This window comes from Tursiops truncatus, chromosome 2, assembly GCF_011762595.2.
Source record: "Tursiops truncatus isolate mTurTru1 chromosome 2, mTurTru1.mat.Y, whole genome shotgun sequence".
In the NCBI taxonomy this organism is placed as follows: Eukaryota; Metazoa; Chordata; class Mammalia; order Artiodactyla; family Delphinidae; genus Tursiops; species Tursiops truncatus.
The window spans coordinates 171,267,123-171,285,044 of record NC_047035.1 but is presented as its reverse complement, the minus strand read 5'-3'; the positions used below and the strand labels follow the sequence as shown (position 1 = coordinate 171,285,044).

Below are 17,922 nucleotides of genomic sequence, written 5' to 3'. Positions count from 1 at the left end.
AGTTGGATTTCAAAGCCAAGTTTGTCTTTCAAAGTCCATGCTTTGTCCACTACGGATGCTACATGGGTTGGCCGACAGCAAGCCAGTAATTTGTACAGTCATGTTGCTACCGAGATGGTAGCAATCACTCAGTGTTATGTTGATTATTATTAAGGTGGTTTCCTTATCCAGGTTTTCTCTGTGGCGTTGCTTGTGCCGATGTGCTATGCTAATTGCTTCACATACACTTAATCATCGCAGTGTAACTCTCATAACCCTGAAAGATAAGAATTCTTATCCTCATTTTACCCTTGAGCAGCTGAGAAATCTGTCCAGGGGCGCGCGGTCTGTAAGTGGCCTGCAGGGACTTGAACCCAGGCCATTCGACTCCAGTGGTGGAACTGCCGTGCAAACACTCTTCAGATTAAGATCCGAGCCCAAGGATTTTAGTGCTTTTATCCCCAATATTAATTACTCAGACTTTTCCAAATACTTATTTCTCAACCAACACGTGGACTCGTTAAAATAAAGTTGTATGTCTGAATAGCTAAGGCTTTCCCTTGAAATCCTATTAATTTTTCCCAGCAAGCTAATGTTACAGAGGTCATTGTACAAGGTCAGAAATATTTTTTCCCTTGAGGAGCAAGGATTCTTTGGGGCCTGGTGACCCCACAATAGAATAAACTCCAAAATCAGTCTCCCAGTGGGTATGTTATGTGAATTTCCTTCCTTCCATTTAGTTTTCATGAATTCTGTTTCCTGACATTGAAAACATCTTTCTTTCAAGAAAAAATCACTTTGTGAAAAAATTTTAATGCATTTATTGTGAATCTGTAAAACACTTCATGCTGTTTTTCTTGATTATTGTGATTTTTATATCTTCTTATCCCCATCAAAGTTTACATAATACAGTTTACATAATATTGAAATAAGGGTAGTTCAATTCATAAACATTTATTTGATTTTCATTGAAATTGCTTCAAGGACAAAAATGATGTAATGTTGAGTAACAAATCTTAAAAATACCCTAGCACAGAATTTCAAAAATATCCTGATACCCTTTTCCATGAGCTGAATGCTGTTGTGGTTTTAGATCATAAATTAGATCCAACAGTCTCCTTTTGGTAGTTTGGCTGTTTTAAATGAGGTTGTCAGCACAAAATCTTTTATGGTTCATTAATTATATTACTATATTTAAGTCTGCACATTCTAATATTTTAACTTGAAGATACATTTGTATGTTTATTCTCACCTACTTGCATACTCAAAACTTTTCATGGTACCTTTCCCATGATGTCTGCTGTTGGTATTACTCATCTCTCAATGACATCCAACCGCCAAAAACTAGCACACTTTACACTTGCCTACACCGTGTCTACTGTCTACACCCGAGGTCGTCCATCCAGGCTGGGCATCAGTTGAGAGGTTCAGAGACCCCTGAGGAATCAGCATCTCTGGGGGTCACTGATGAACTGTGGGTATGCTACACGCTACAGGTTATTAGTCAGTTAAATTTAATTCAAGGTAGATGTTTAAATGTTATATTTTACTGATTTGGAAGCACTGTTAGCTATACATTTGGAGTGCCTTTGTTTAATGAAGTTGACAGTTTACTGAAATCTATTTCATTAACCCATTGAATAACAACTCAACAGGTATAAAGTTTCAGTTACAGTAAGTGAATAAGTTTTAGAGATCTGCTGTACAACATAGTGCCTCGAGGTAACAATACAGCATTGTGCACTTCAAGATGTAAGAGGATAGATCTCATGTTGTGTTCTTACCACCGAGAGAGAGAGAGAGAGAGAGAGAGAGAGAGAGAGAGAGAGAGAGAGAGAAGGAAACTGGAAGGTGTTGGTTATGTCTATCACATTGACTGTGGTGATGGTGTCACAGGTGTTTACATATGTCTAGACTTCTCAAACTGTACACATTAAATATGTGCAGTTCTTTCTATATCAGTTATACCTCAGTAAAGCCGTTAAAAATCTGTTTCATTAATATTTTTGACATTAGCTCAAGTTAGGTCTAAGCAATTTTTAACACAAGTCATTTTAATATATAGAATTGTCATATGTATTTGTGAATACTTAGGAAATTATAGATCCAGCTCTTGAAAGGGACTCTATATAAATGCTTCCAACTAGCAGGAGAAACACCTTAGAACTAACATAGAAATGAAAAATAGTCTCCTGTGACCTTTATATTTTTAGGTGCTGCGGATCACTTTCACTCTTTTCCGATTAGAATCAGGGAACAATTGTCCACACGAGTTTCTTCAGATTCATGATGGGGATTCCTCTGCGGCATTTCAGCTTGGAAGGTTCTGTGGCTCCATCCCCCATCACGAACTCCTCAGTAGTGACAACGCCCTCTATTTTCATTTCTATTCTGAACATTTAAGAAATGAGAGAGGCTTTACAGTAAGATGGGAAACACAGCCACCAGGTAAGTGTAAACATGGAGAGAAATAAAGCAAATTCTTGAGGTTATTAAATTTTCTTGATCAGTATTAGATTTTTGGATACGTTAACTGTTTGTTTGTTTTTTTTCCGGTACGCGGGCCTCTCACTGTTGTGGCCTCTCCCGTTGCGGAGCACAGGCTCCAGATGCGCAGGCTCAGCGGCCATGGCTCACAGGCCCAGCCGCTCCGCGGCATGTGGGACCTTCCCAGACCAGGGCACGAACCCGTGTCCCCTGCATCGGCAGGCGGACTCTCAAGCACTGTGCCACCAGGGAAGCCCATGTTAGCTGTTTTGAGATCTAATGATATATGATCTTTATAATTATTTTAAAATCAAGTAAATCTAAACTGAACTGGACTTTCATTTTGTGTTCAGAGATAATACAATTCAGATGAATTGAAAGAGTTTAAAAAACATGCGTCTTTAAGCATCCCCTGTGAAACTACTGAACAGCATCTTTATAGCCCCTGCTAGTACATACTGTGGGGCGTTGGGGACATTGTCTCCTCCTTCACTTAGTATTTTTTATCTTAATGTCACATGATGATTTGTTCCTTCTGTTGTTATTTGGGTTTGGGTACTCTTTTTTAAACTTTTTTAGTATGAATTTTTTAAGCATATAAAAAAATAGAGAGAACCACACACTGAACCTCCGGTTCGCCCATCAGTAAATCCGTGGCTCTATTTCTGGAATTTCTCATCTTTTCTGTTGGCTTATTTATCTATCCTGTGCCACATTGGCTTCGTACCGACACTTGAAATCTGGTAGTGTAAAACCTCTAACTTTGTTCTTTTAAAATAAGCTAGATCCTTTACATTTCCATATAAATTTTAGAATCAACCTGTTAACTTCCCCCAACAATCTACTGGGATTTTGTTGGCATTGTATTGAATCTATAATCAATTGGGGAAGAAATGACCTCTTACAAATGTTGACTCTGACAATCCATAAACATAGACTGTCTGTATTTACTTAGTTCTCTTCTAAGTTAGCAATGGTTTATAGATCTCAGTGCTTAAGCATTCCTCTGCTTTTATTAATATTTTCTCTAGCTATTTGATGTTTTATGCTATGTTCAGTGATATTATTTTTCTAAAATTTTATTTTTCATTTTTTGTTAATATATAGAAGTATTCTATGTATAAATATTTTAAAATATTTTGTTTTGAATCCAGCCTCATTGCTAAATTCATTCGTCAATTCTAATCATTTTCTTTGGTAGAGTCTTTTAGAATTCTCTACATACACAGTGATGTTACCTGCGCATATGTTATCTGTTTTCCAACTTCCTTGCCAATCTTTGTTAACTGTTATTCCTCTTCCTTGACTAATTTATCTTCTTGGCTAGGACATCTCATATAATGCTGAATAAAAGTGATAGAGTGGGTATCATTGTCTTGTTCCCAACCTCATGGGGAAATGTTCAATATTTCACCTTTAAATATAATGTTTTAGCCGGAGTTTTTGTAAAGAACTTTTATGACATTAAGGAAGTTCACTCTGAATTATTATTGCTGGATAACAAATTACCCACAAATTTAGTGTTGTAGAGCATTCATCATTTTCTTATGTTTCTGATTTTGTGGACCAGGAATTTGGAAGGGTCCCAGCACGACAATTATCACTTGATCTCTTAAGGAGTTACAATGAGATATTGGCTGGGACTGTAGTCATCTAAAGGCTCAGTGAGGCTGGAAACCCAAGATGACTCACTCACAGGGCTAACAGCTGAGGTGGCCTCTGGGTGAGAAGTCAGCCAGGCTGCTGACTTGAGTGCCTGCGTGGAGCCCCTCTCCTATGGTGGCCTTAGAGTAGTGCAACTTCTTTCACGGCAATTGGCTTCTCTCAGAGCAAGCATTACAACAGAACCAGGCAGGGGCTGCATAGCTTTTATTGACCTATCCTTAGCGGTCATATTGTGTTATTTCTGCCGTATTTTTAATTGGTTGAAGCAGTCACGGGAATTACCTGGCGGTCCAGTGGCTAAGAGTCCACGCTTTCACTGCTGGGGGCGTTGTTTCAATTCCTGGTCGGGGACCTAAGATCCCGCAAGCTGTGCAGTGCAGCCAAAAAACAAAAAGAAAAAAATTTGTTGAAGCAGTCACAAGCCAACCCAGATTCAAGAGGAAGAGACGTAGATCCCATCTCTCAATGGGAAAAGTGCCGAAGAATTTATGAACATTTTTAAACCATCACACCTTTTATTCCTAGCTTGCCGAGAATTTTTATTATGAATGGATGTTGAAACATTAAATACTTTTTCTAAGTCTTTTGAGATGATCATGTGGTTTTCTTCTCTGCTTCTGTCATTTCTTCCTCCCTCCTCTCCTGGGACTCAAATTACACACAAAGGTTTTGGCTTTGTCTCCTAGTTTCTGTTAGTCTGCAGTCTTCCCCTGTGTGTGCACAGCTTAGCATTCAGCTAAGGACCCAAGGACACTTGTGTAAATTTTTTTGGGTGCTATTTTCATGCAGCTGATTTCTCTATAATACCCTGCTCCAAAATCCCAGCCACTTTAGTAGCCCCAAATTCTGAGTTCTGTTTCTTTCACCCAGCAAGAGTATTGCTACTCTTGTTTGGGCCCCGCTGCCCTGCACTGCAATTTGAGAAATGCACACAGAGTTTGATCATATTCAGTTTTGTTTTGTTTTGTTTTTGCAAAAATAATTACATCAGGAGGTACTTTTCACTTTGCAGTGAACTCTTTGTTTATATCTCTTCTTTTTAGAAGCTCTTCGTATTTTAGAGATATTAACTCTTTGTATTATATACTACATTTTTCCCAGTTTGCCGTTAACACTTTACTTTGCTTGTGGTATTTTAATTTTTTGACCCATATGATAATTTTTTTAAGTACTAAGTTTTAAAACCCTTTTCTTCCTCTGAGCAGCTGAGATGTTTTCTCATTAGGAATAGTGAGACTCATGTAGCTAAATTTGTTTTACTTTTCGCCTTGGTAGCAACACTTCTTTTAAATAACCTGCATAGCTATGTAAATATCATAACCTGCACATCTAAAATGTCACTTCATTTTATTTTTTTTCTAATGTATATTTACTGCAGTCTTTTATATCTAGATTTCTGTTTTCCTATTTTACAGTAGCATACAGTAGCCGCCCCAGATGATATGCAACTTCAGGGGGCTGGCGGGTGGTGGTGCAGTGGGTGTCAGAAAGCCTGGCCCTATCCTCCCCTCACCCCATTCCTGGGAAAGTGGCTCAACCACCCATAGACATTTGAATTTCTTCATTTATAAAATGAACGGTATAACTATATCACAGTGTTAAGAAACCTTCTCAAATGAACATTACGTCACACTTAACTCTTCTAATGTATAAAATTATCTGGTTTGTTGAAAGGCATAGTGGCTGATAGAAGTTCCAGAACTTCTTAAGAGTTAATGTACAACGGGGTAGGGGAGGGATAAATTAGGAGTTTCGGATTAACAGGTACACACCACTGAACATAAAACCGATAAACAAGGATTTACTGTAGAGCACAGGGAACTATACGCAGTATCTTGTAATAACTTACAATGGAAAGGAATCTGAAAGAGAATATATATTCATATATTCTGAATCACTTTGCTGTCTACCTGAAACTAACACAACATTGTAAATCAGCTATACTTCAATATAAAAAAAAAGAGTTAATGTACAGAAATTAATCTCCTTCAAAGCGAAAAAATAAATCTGTCATCCATTATTCATCTTTCAGACAGTTCAACACTGCCTGTTGAGCCATGTCACCATGAGATGGCTAATAAGCACGGAGCCCCACGCATGGGTGATTCATTTATTTATCAGTCGGTACTCCTGGATTTATAACTTTATCAAACTGGAAAGTAGAAAGTCTTGCTTAACTTATGTGCGTGTCCAAAACTGCACATAGTTATTTAAACACAGCTTTTCTTCTTACAGTAAAGGCTGTGATAATTCTATGTGAATTATAACTTGTATGCCCATGTAAAGTTATTTTTTCCTCTTATTTCAGAGTGTGGAGGTATACTGACCGGAACTTATGGTTCTATTAAGTCTCCCGGATATCCTGGGAAGTATCCCCCAGGAAGAGATTGTGTCTGGAAAGTGATAACTAGTCCTGGTCTCCTGATAACATTTACCTTTGGGACCTTGAGCCTGGAGCACCGTGATGATTGCAGCAAAGATTATCTGGAGGTAAACAATTGTATTTAGATAAAATTTATCATGATGTGATTAGAACTCCAGGAACTATGATTGGTGCTGCCCTTGGATGACCACAGTTTATTAGCAGTAGTTAGATGTATTCTTCAAGAGGCAGGATGCCAACTCCCTATTCCCTCAGCAGTGAAAGCGCGGAGCTCTAACCACTGGACTGCCGGGGATATCCGCTAACTCCCTATTCTTAACTGTTCCAGCTTGTTGCTTCTTGTGGGTTCCATTTAAATCTGGGAAGCAGACTGCCCTGCCTTCCCCTGTCATTTCCTGGAAGCCCAGTCTCCTACCATGGGAACAGCAGAATTTACGAAATCAGCACCCAGGAATGGCTGTCTTCTCCAAAGCAGACTCAGATCTTCAGTTGTCTGTTGTAAACTGACAAGGTGTTTCACAAGTTGCCTGTAGTGTTCCATGAAGAAAGACAACTTAATAGCAATTGTGTTGAAATGGATTGCTAAAGGGTGTGGCTCACGGGATGTATTGATACTCGTCACTGGAAAGAGAGGCGTCACCCTCTGCCCCCCCAGTTTATCATTAGTAAAAGATTAAAATGTGGAGGAGGAAAAAAGACTGTTATATTCAAATGCCATAAGCATGTAGGTCTATCAAAGATGCTGCTCTCCATTTGCAGACTGAAAATATCATTGAGAAGATGGAGTTCGTATGTTGTTCCTGTCTTGTTTATCATCATAAATCTCACTACCCCTTGCGGTAGTGATAAAAGACAATATGTGCTCCCAAGTCTATTAGAGGAGAATGGAGTGCTATGGAATTATTCATAAAGGATGGAAGGGTATTGCTGTCAAACAGAAATCTTCACAAGTTAAAGTCGTTAGTAATTTAACACGTGTAATGGATTTGAAACCTTTGGGAATGACTGGAAAATCTTCCTCTCTGGAAAATATCAGGAAGATAATCCTTTAAATGCTCACATTAAAGTGAATTTTCTTGAAATTAATTTCAGTATATTCTATCAAATTAAAATTAGAGGCATTTTTTTCATTCCTACATATTAATTCCTGGATATGTATAATGGAAAGAACCAATCATTCCAATAATACTGAAATGCCTCTCATCTCTCAAGAATATTTCAAGGAGCTAGTTAAATTACAGGAATAAAGTCATGCTGCCCTATAACTTTGCTCCCAATAGAACCATTAACTTGAGTGGACAGATTGGCCATATTAAAATATTATTAGTTCATTGGTACCTTGGTGTTCTATGCAGTACAGAATTTGCAGTTACAATAGAATCATAGAGTCGTTGGCACAATTATTTAAGAGATTAAAACCCAACAATTAAAATGGTTTTCTAAGGTCACATCGTCATTATTGCAGTACTTAATTACTATCAAAGTTTCGCTTTTTAAGTTCATAAAACTGTTTTCTTGTTGTATCTAATCTAACTTTACTTCCTTTTCCACTTCTGATCCTCCTGAGTATTTAGACCAAGCTGTGCATCAGTGACATTGCTGTCATTCCTTTTCTGTTTTCTTTGCATATATCCATTTCTTCATCTAGATCATTAGGAATGTATCATTCCAAAACAAACATCTGGGGCAGGGGAAACCTAGGAAAGGAAATACTGAGAAAAATTCAAAGTGTACACCCAGCCTCAGAGTTAAAATTCAGAGAGAACGGAAGGCATCAGCGATGGGTGGGAGGAGATTACCCTTTCCTGAACCCCAAGCATGTGATAGATGCATAGGTGACAGGAGAGCCTCCCAGAGTCGTCACTTGTAAAGATGGGTTTTCTGACGTTACTGTACAAAACGACTGGGTTTGTTAAAATCTGACCACTTTGAACTTAATGATCCCTTCTCTTGTTTTAGATTCGAGATGGTCCTTTGCATCAGGACCCGGTTCTTGGGAAATTCTGCACCACTCTGTCTGTCCCACCACTCCAGACTACAGGTCCCTTTGCCAGGATTCATTTCCATTCCGACAACCAGATTAATGACCAAGGGTTTCATATCACCTACTTAACATCACCTTGTAAGTAACTTGGTAACTGGGAGCTTAATATAAATATGAAGGACAGTGCTATGCTTATAGTTGCCTTGTACTTTAATGTGAGGCTGCAGATGACTGACTTACACTGATAATGTGTATTTATAAATATTTCTCTCATTGTTCCAAATTTTTTTCTTTTTCTTCCCAGAGTTCTATTATTAATGCTATAATATCCCTTGGTCCCTAAATTCTGGGGTCCACATTATGGTAGATATGTGTCAGGTCCCTAAAATTAAATAATTCAGACATCAGTTCCCTAGGGGTTATTCTGTGTTTTGTTGGGAGAGATAGGAGAGAAACGCAATCTATCTTGAGATGTGTCAGATTTTATAGCTATCATGCCTTTCACTTGCACTGACACCTTAAAATAAACCAACAAACGAACAAAAAACAATGAAATGCTCTGTGACTTTTATTTTAGGGCTGTAGCGGATTTTGTTCTCAACATACATCATTGTGCCCTGATGAGAATTCACAGGAAAAACACTTTTTAAGTCTCAATATCAGGAAAAATAACAATAACATCTTTTCACTAGTCTTCTTTCTCCATTTATTTCGGCTTCAGGGTGAATCTGCAGCTGACCTTCTGTAATTTGTGTAGTCACACCTGTTCTCTCTGCATAGCAAATTTCCCCTGACTGCGTCTTGCTATTCTGTATTCATTATTCCTTTAATCTGATTCATTTTTCTAGTCATATATTTTATTCTGTTACATGTATTTTATAAACTGCCTCAGATCTCTTTGGAATGAAGGAGAGCATAAATGCATTTAACAAGCAATTTGTCGAAAAGGATGTCAGATTGGTAGTTAGATCACACATTTCTACAGCTATTTCCTTAGGCACTACGTGGACGTCCCACAAATACGTGTCAAGCTGAAAACTCTTGTAACGAAAGGCATAAGCCCGTAGAGGGTGAATAGAGTGGGTGTGTGATGGGGTGTGTGTGTATAGTTTTTAAAAATTGTATCTCATTGCCTGGGAGCTGGAGGAACGGCCATCCACGTGACCTTTCCCTTCGCTTCTGTGTTCTCTTCAGTGGATCTGCAGTGTGGAGGGAACTACACAGACCCAGAGGGTCTCCTCTCTGCTGACTTGTCCGGACCTTTCACACACAACAGACAGTGCATCTATACCATAAGGCAGCCGCTGGGAGAGCAAGTCCAAGTCAACTTCACCCACGTGGAGCTGGAAGGCCAGAGTGGCTGTTCTCAGAGTTACATTGAGGTAACTTTTGCTACTTAGTGGCCCTCAGATGATGTTTATCAACATTTTTCATATTCTGTAGAGCAGAGGTCTTCACATGATTGCTGGGTCTGCAGCATCCAGATCTCCTGGATGACCTGGATGCGGGTAGTGTAGTTCTGGGTCCTCTCCCAGACCTACCGCATCAGAACCTCTAGGGCACAGGCTCAGCAATCTGTATTTTAACAGGTCCTCTCCTCCTCCAACCCCGCTGATTCTGATGCAGGCTAGAGTCTGAGAACACCTGTCCTAGAGAATATGAAAGAACTTGCCAAAAATAGATCTACAGATGGTGAAACAGGAGATTGGTAATAGAGTAACAGAGGACAAAAATGAAAGCTGAGGCTAGAAGCTCATAATAATGCTAAATTACAAGCTATTAAACTGAGTCCCAATAATAGGCCCTAATAACTAAGGTGAATACAAATGAGTAAGACTAATAGCATTTACTAATAGGATACAGATTTCAGAGATTGTCCAGGACAGTTATATATGTGAGGGACCTCACCCCAGAGAAGTAAAAGGATTTGCCCGGGGTGAGCTAGCTAGTCAGTGGCAGGGAGTTCAGTTAAAGCATTGAATAACCCTTGTTTTAGAGTTTAGGGATTTTTTCCCTTCATCAGTTCTGCTTGCTCTCCCGCAGAAAACTTTAATTTAAATGTGTGTAATGGTTGTAATAAGAAGAATATCTGAGACAAAAAGGCAGTTTTTATCTGCCTCCCCTGGTATTTCATTTGTTTAACTATTGGTCAAGCCACAAATTAAAGTGTTGAGCAAGAGAAACAAAATACTTTTTGTTGGGTGCAATCATTTTGTATAAACTCAGGGAGGCATTGACAATTTTGTTTGCTCATGTTAAGTTAGACCAGTTCATTTTTCCAGGAAAAACCCATGTAACCTCTTACCCTCTTCTCTCCTTCACATGTAGAGAGAGGAAGCATAGAATTTTAGCATAAGGTCTGAACCTAGCTCAATAATGGAGCAGTGCATTGACCATGGTACCACAATAATATATTTTTTTAATCCAGAAGTTTTAAACTCAGATGATAAAGTAAATGTGTATATTCATTCAGTTTATGTTTTCTAAAGTCCCTCATAAGGTACATTAAAGTTTTTCATTATGAAGCAATTTTAGATATTTTTATATAAATAAAAACTAAATTTCCAACATCTGTTTTTCTACTTTGAGAATAATAAAAATAGCTCACACTTAGAGAGTACTTACTGTGCACCAGGATTTTGAGTCTATTTTTGTGTATGATGTTAGGGAGTGTTATAATTTCATTGTTTTACATGTAGCTGGCCAGTTTTTCCAGCACCACTTATTGAAGACACTGTCTTTTCTCCATTGTCTTGCCTCCTTTGTCATAGATTAGTTGGCCAATATAAGTATGGCTTTATTTCTGGACTCCCTTGTCTGTTTTTGTGCCAGTACCATACTATTTTGATTGCTATAGCTTTGTAGTATAATTTGAATCCATGGAGTGTGATACACCTAGATTTGTTCTTTCAAGATTATTTTGGCTATTCATAGTCTTTTGTGTTTCCATACAAATTTTAGAATTATTTGTTTTAATTCTGTAAAAAAATGCCATTGGTATTTTGATAAGGATTGTATTGAATCTGTAGATTGTCTTGGGTAGTATGGTCATCTTAACAATACTAATTCTTCCAATTCATGAGCACAGATATCTTTCCATTTGTTTTTGTCATCTTCAGTTTCTTTCATCAATATCTTATAGTTTTTGGAGTATGTCTTTTACTTCTTTAGTTAGATTTATTCCTAGGTATTTTATTCTTCTTGATGCAATTGTAAATGGGATTGTTTCCTTAATTTCTCTTTCTGATAGTTCATTGTTAGTGTATAGAAATGCAACTGATCTCTGTATATTAATTTGTGTCCTGCAATTTTACTGAATTCAGTTATTAGTTCTAGAGTTTTTTGGTGGTGTCTTTAGTATTTTCTATATGTAGTATCATGTCATCTGCAAACAGTAGCAGTTTTACTGCTTCCTTTCCAATTTGGATTCCTTTTATTTCTTTTTCTTATCTGATTGCTGTGGCTAGGACTTCCAATATTAGGTGGCATAAAAGTGGAGAGAGTGAGCATCCTTGTCTCACTTCTGATCTTAGAGGAAATGACCTCAGCTTTTAACTGTTGAGTATGATGTTGACTGTAGGTTTGTCATATATGACTTTTATTATGTTGAGGAATATTCCCTCTATAGCCACTTTGTTGAAAGTTTTATCATAAATGGGTGTTGAATTTTGTTAAAACCTTTTCTGCATCTATTGAGATGATCATATAGTTTTTATTCTTAAATTTGTTAATGTGGTATATCACATCAATTACTTTGCAAATATTGGACCATCATTGCAACCCTGGGATAAATCCCAATTGATCATGGTGTATGATCCTTTTAATGTATTGTTGAATTTGGTTTGCTAATATTGTCTTCAGGAGACCTATTTTTTTGTGTGTGTGTGTGGTACGCGGGCCTCTCACTGTTGTGGACTCTCCCGTTGCGGAGCACAGGTTCCGGACGTGCAGGCTCAGCGGCCATGGCTCACGGGCCTAGCCACTCCATGGCATGTGGGATCTTCCCGGACCGGGGCACGAACCCGTGTCCCCTGCATTGGCAGGCGGACTCTCAACCACTGCGCCACCAGGGAAGCCCCAAGAGATCTATTCTTTTTAGTCTTAATTTCATTTATTTACGTCCTGATCTTTATGACTTATATCTTCCTTCTACTAACTTTGGGATTTGTTTGTTCTTCTTTTTCTAGTTCCCTTAGGTGTAAAGTTAGATTGTTTATTTGAAATTTTTCTTATTTCCTGAGGTAAGCTTGGATCGCTATTAACTTCTCTCATAGAACTGCTTTTGCTTTGTGTCCTACATTTTGGATCATTGTGTTTCCGTTTTCATTTGTCTCCAGGTATTTCCTTATTTCCTCTTGATTTGTTTAGTGACCCATTGGTTGCTTAGTAGCATATTTTTTAGCCTCAAAGATGTGGATGTTTGTATTTCTTTTTGCAAGGTGTTTTTTTTTTCCCCTGTAGTTGATTTCTAATCTCATACTCTTGTGGTCAGAAAAGTTACTTGATATGATTTCAATCTTATTCAATTTATTGAGACTTTTTTTGTGGCCTAGCACGTGATCTATCCTAGAGAATGTTCCATGTACACTTGGAAAAATGTGTATCTGCAGCTTTTGGGTGGAATGTTTTATATAATCTATCTGGTCTAATGTGTCATTCAAGGCCAATGTTTTCTTATTGATCTTTTATCTGGATAATCTGTCCTTTGACATAAGTGGGTGTTAAAGTCCCCTACTTTTATTGTTACTGTCAACTTCTCCCTTTATGTTTGCTAATATTTGCTTTATGTATTAGGTGTGCCTATTTTGGGTGCATATATACTTGTAATTGTTATATCTTCTTGTCAGGTTGATTCCTTTATCGTGTAATGCCCTTCTTTGTCTCTTGTTACAGGCTTTGTTTTAAAGTCTATTTTGTCTTATCTAAGTATTGCTACCCTAGATTTCTTTTCATTTCCATTTACATGGAACACCCTTTAACATTTCTTATAAAGCTGGTTTAGTGGTGCTGAACACTTTTAGCTTTTGCTTGGTTGTAAAACTCTATCTCTCCTTCAAATCTGAATAATAGTCTTGCCAGATAGAGTATTCTTGGTTGTATGTATTTTCCTTTCATCACTTTGAAGGTATTGTTACTCTTCCTTCTGGCTTGAAAAATTTCTGCTGAAAAGTCAGCTTATAGTCTCATGGGAGTTCCTATGTATATAACTAGTTGCTTTTTTCTTGCTGCTTTCAATATTCTCTCTTTATTTTTTTTTCTGTTTTAATTACAGTATGTCTTGGTTTATACCTCTTTGGTTTCATCTTGTGTGATACTCTCTGTGCTTCCTGGACCTGGATATCTGTTTCCTTTCCTGGTTTAGGGAATATTTCAGATATTATTTCTTTAAATAAGTTCTCTGCCCCTTTCTCTCTCTCTTTTCCTTCTGGGACCCCTTTAATGTGAATGTTAGTACACTTGATGTTGTCCCAGAGGTCACTTAAACTATCCCATTCTTAAAAATTCTTTTTTCTTTTTTCTGTTCAGCTTGGCTGATTTCCAAGTTTGCTAATTCATTGATTCCTTTGAGTGTATCTTTTATTTCAGTTATTGTATTCTTCAGCTCTTTTTGGTATCTTCTCTGTATTTTCTAACTCTCTGTTAAACTTCTCACTGTGTTCATCATTCTTTTTCAGAGTTCATTGAATATTTTTAAGATCATTACCCTGAACCCTTTATCAGGTAGATTGCTCGTCTGCACTGCATTTAGTTCTTTTTCTGAGGATTTGTCTTATTCCTTCCTTTGGAGCACATTCCTCTGTCTCCTCATTTTGCCTAATTCTCTGTGTTTATTTTTCTGTATTAGGTAGGTCGGTTACATTTCCCAGTCTTGGAGAAGCAGCCTTATGTAGAAGACGTCCTACGGGGCCCTGCTGCGTACTCGCCTCTGGTCACCAGAGCTTTATGCTCTGTGGGTGCCCCCATGTGGGCTGAGTGGCCCCTTCTGTTGTGACAGAGCCAACTGCTGTGGGCACACTGACAGGTGGGACTGGCTCCTGATCCTGTTGGCTGTGAGGCCTGCCTCTTGAGATACTGCCAGCCCACTGGTGGCCCACTGCTAAGCCCCAGTGTGGCTGGTCACATGGCCTGGGGCATCCTGGGGCGGGTGCTGGGCCCACTGGTGGGTGGGGCTAGGACCTGGCATGGCTGGTTGCATGGTCTGGGGGGGGTGTCTCAGGGCCGGTGATGACCCTGCTGGTAGGCAGGACTGGGTCCTGGAATGGTTGGCCACATGGCCTGGGGGGGTCCTGGGGCTGATGCTGGCCTTCTGGTGGGTGTGATAATAACTGTGGTATTACCCATACTCAGTGTAGCATATCTTTCTTTTTCTTTTTTTTAAAACAAGAAACACACATTTATGTATTAATTCTTGGATTTATACAGCTCTCTCAAAGTTTCTACTTCTAAAAAGATTTGTCACCCATGGGTGATGTGATGTGGCTGGTAACAAAAGAATAAGTATAGGAAGAATAGATCAACTGTTCATCCCTCTGTTTTTGTCTAAGAGAGCTTTTAAACTGTAGAGAATAGTTCAATGAATGTGACAGAACTATCTTTCCAGAATAAAAAGCAGCCCCTCTCATTAATATTTCATAAGTGATTTAAGCCGTCAGAACTCTGAGTGAAGGACACATAAGGTAGTAATGAAAGTTCAATTTTTAATCCCAGAGAATGTGAGCACTAGGCTGAATAATAATTTCAGAAGCTTATGTGATACTAAGGCCAGGGCTTGAAATAGGATATGGAAGGAAATGAACAGAATTGTTCGCCCCACCAGATCTCCTCGACCCATCCCACATCATCTGTCCCTCCCCACCAAAACTGGGGAAGTCGAAAGGGAGCACAGAAGAGAGACTAGTAAGGGAAGGGGGAGGAGAGGGACCTTGTGGGGAAACAGGAGAGCTTCTGGGGAAGTTGTTCCCTCTTAGAAGAGGAAAGAGAAATAAACAGCAGAGAAAGATTGATAACTATAATTAATAAGATAGGGAGAATACATTACACTAAATTTGGCTTCTGAAATCTAGGGAATGTGTACCCATTCTACAAGTCTCATTGAATGACAAATTAATCATATTTTAGACCTCTTGCCAATCCCAGTAAATTCACAACAGAAATTGTACACACATCTCTTTACAATGCGATGCAAGTAGAAATTATAAAAAATTTTAAATGTCCAACTTCTTGGAAATCTGTAAACTTTTTCCTAAATAATTACTGGGTTAAGGAAGGAACTAGAAAATGAAATGAAAGACAATGTAGGAAAATGCTATATATCAAAACCAGGTAAAAGCTCTAAGATTTTAAAGAAAGAACCAAAAAAATGGGAAAGTTGGAGAGCACAGTAAACTGGAACACTGAAGATCTGTCTTCCCTTGGAATCTGGGGTGGCGGGGGAGGCAGGGTGCTGCACAGCTCTCCCACGTCCCCACAGGTCTTTAGATGAATTCAAATTCACACAGTACTTCCTTTTGCTCTTTGTTAGGCAGTGAAGCTGTTCAGCTCCAGCCTTGGGATTGGGGGAGAGAGGGCTGTGACTTCCGGCCTGCCTGAGCACACTTGGTACCCTCAAGGGGACGTGTTGGTCAGAGTCTCATGACTGTGATTCACAGAAAAATTCTTAAGGATATAAACCCAAATGGCAGAGAAAGAATAAGCCCTCTGACAACTGAAGCTGGAATGTGGCTGCAGGAAGCACGCTCACCAGAGTAGCCTGAGGAGCATTGTTTTCAGTTAAGCACACGTTGGAAGTAACTTTAGTTCAAAGAAATGTCTTTCTAGAGATGGCAGGAAAAAAGGGGACATGGTGAGATGTTCAATAGTTTTCATTCTTAGCATATTGGATTTGGAGTCTGGGCAGAGACTAGAAACATTTGGTTAGTTTCTTAGCACTTGTTGTCAACACAGTTTTTCCAAAATTGCTCTGCCATCCTGATGCTCTTTAATGAAGTGATAAAATGTGCTATTGCTCAGGTGAAATCATTCTACAGATTGGCGTGGTGGGCGCCAGGAGGTAGACTGGGGTGGTAGAACCGCCTAGCTTTGGAGTCGTGAGGGACCATATAGCGTAGATCCTTCCTGTGTGTAAAGGAGTTGCATGTTTACGTGGACATCACAAACCCCACGGAACAAGTGAGACGGAGAGCAGTGAGTGAGAAGAGGAAGCTATGGAAATGGGGTAACCAAGAATGCTCCAGACTTCTGGGGCAGATCGAGAGGATGACCCATGCTCTCTGGTATAAATGAGAACAATATTGCATGAAAACATGACAGAGGACTTCAGCTCTCTGTTTCACCGAAGGCATGATGTTTGACATCAGTAAGCCTCGGTTTCCTCATCCATAATAGGAATAGTAATACGACTACTGTTTACAGAAGGATTAGAAGAGGTCATTCACTCATTTATCTATTCATTCTATGAATATTTATCAGACAACTTGGATGCCAGGCACTGTGTTGGGGATGGGTACATAAAACACAAGAGATATTAAACAAGTAAGCACACAACTACGTAGTTTCAAGATGTGAAGAGTATTGTGAAGGAAAGAAAGTACGTGAAAGAAAAGAACAGTGCTGATGACTTTGGTTGAATGGTTAGGGGTATCTTCCCTAAGGATGTCACATTTTGAGTCTGAAGATGAGAAGGGTTAGCAATGCAAAGAGCTAAGAGAAGGAGAATTCCCGCTAGAGGTACCAACATAGCCTTAGACACTGAACTGAGAAAAAACATGGCAAACATGAAGAATTGAAAATAGAGTAGTGCGGCTGGAATCACAAAGGAGAGGAGGGAAACAAGAGTTAGGCAGGAACTAGATCTTGTAGGGCTCTGTACATGGGGGTAAAGAAGCTAGCTTTGCTAAATGAAAAGAGAAACAATTAGAACGTTCTTAGCACAGTGCCTGGATCACCAGGAATGGTTGGTAAAAGTTAACATGACGATGATTCCGATGATGATGATGATGATGATGATGATGGTGGGGGAGGAGAAGAGAGGTGGAAGCAGGTGACATACTGGAGTTGGCAGTCATGTAGGAGCACACTTCTAGGTAAAACTACACCTGTAGTCCTGATTTGAGAAAAGCAGATTTTTTTAAAAAAAGCAGACAAAGGATAAATTTACTCTATTGATAGAGATATTAGAAGCACCACTGAAGCACCACTTTTAAAGCATAAAAAGCTTTAAAATTTTGACTATGAAATCATGAAACATAATAATGAATAAAGAAGGATGACAAGATATCTAAGAAGATAATTTTTAGTCCCTGTGTGGCTTCTCTCACCTCTTACCCCTCACCCTTTAGTCTCTCATTTGGAATGGGGCCACATCGCCACCCCCCTTTCCCCCACCCCGGCTCCTGTGTACCCAGATGAACCCAAGGCTGGTCTC

At 39.0% G+C, this 17,922-nt stretch overlaps 1 protein-coding gene across 1 annotated transcript in view; it reads left to right on the top strand.

Moving 5' to 3' along the window:
- Window positions 1–17,922, top strand: part of CUBN (cubilin) — a 266,027-nt gene that overhangs the window by 21,654 nt on the left and 226,451 nt on the right. Inside the window, exons 14-17 of the mRNA XM_019933506.3 lie at window positions 2,193–2,427; window positions 6,440–6,621; window positions 8,474–8,636; window positions 9,693–9,880. Coding sequence (XP_019789065.2) covers window positions 2,193–2,427; window positions 6,440–6,621; window positions 8,474–8,636; window positions 9,693–9,880 — 768 coding nt within the window. The remainder of the gene's footprint in view (window positions 1–2,192; window positions 2,428–6,439; window positions 6,622–8,473; window positions 8,637–9,692; window positions 9,881–17,922) is intronic.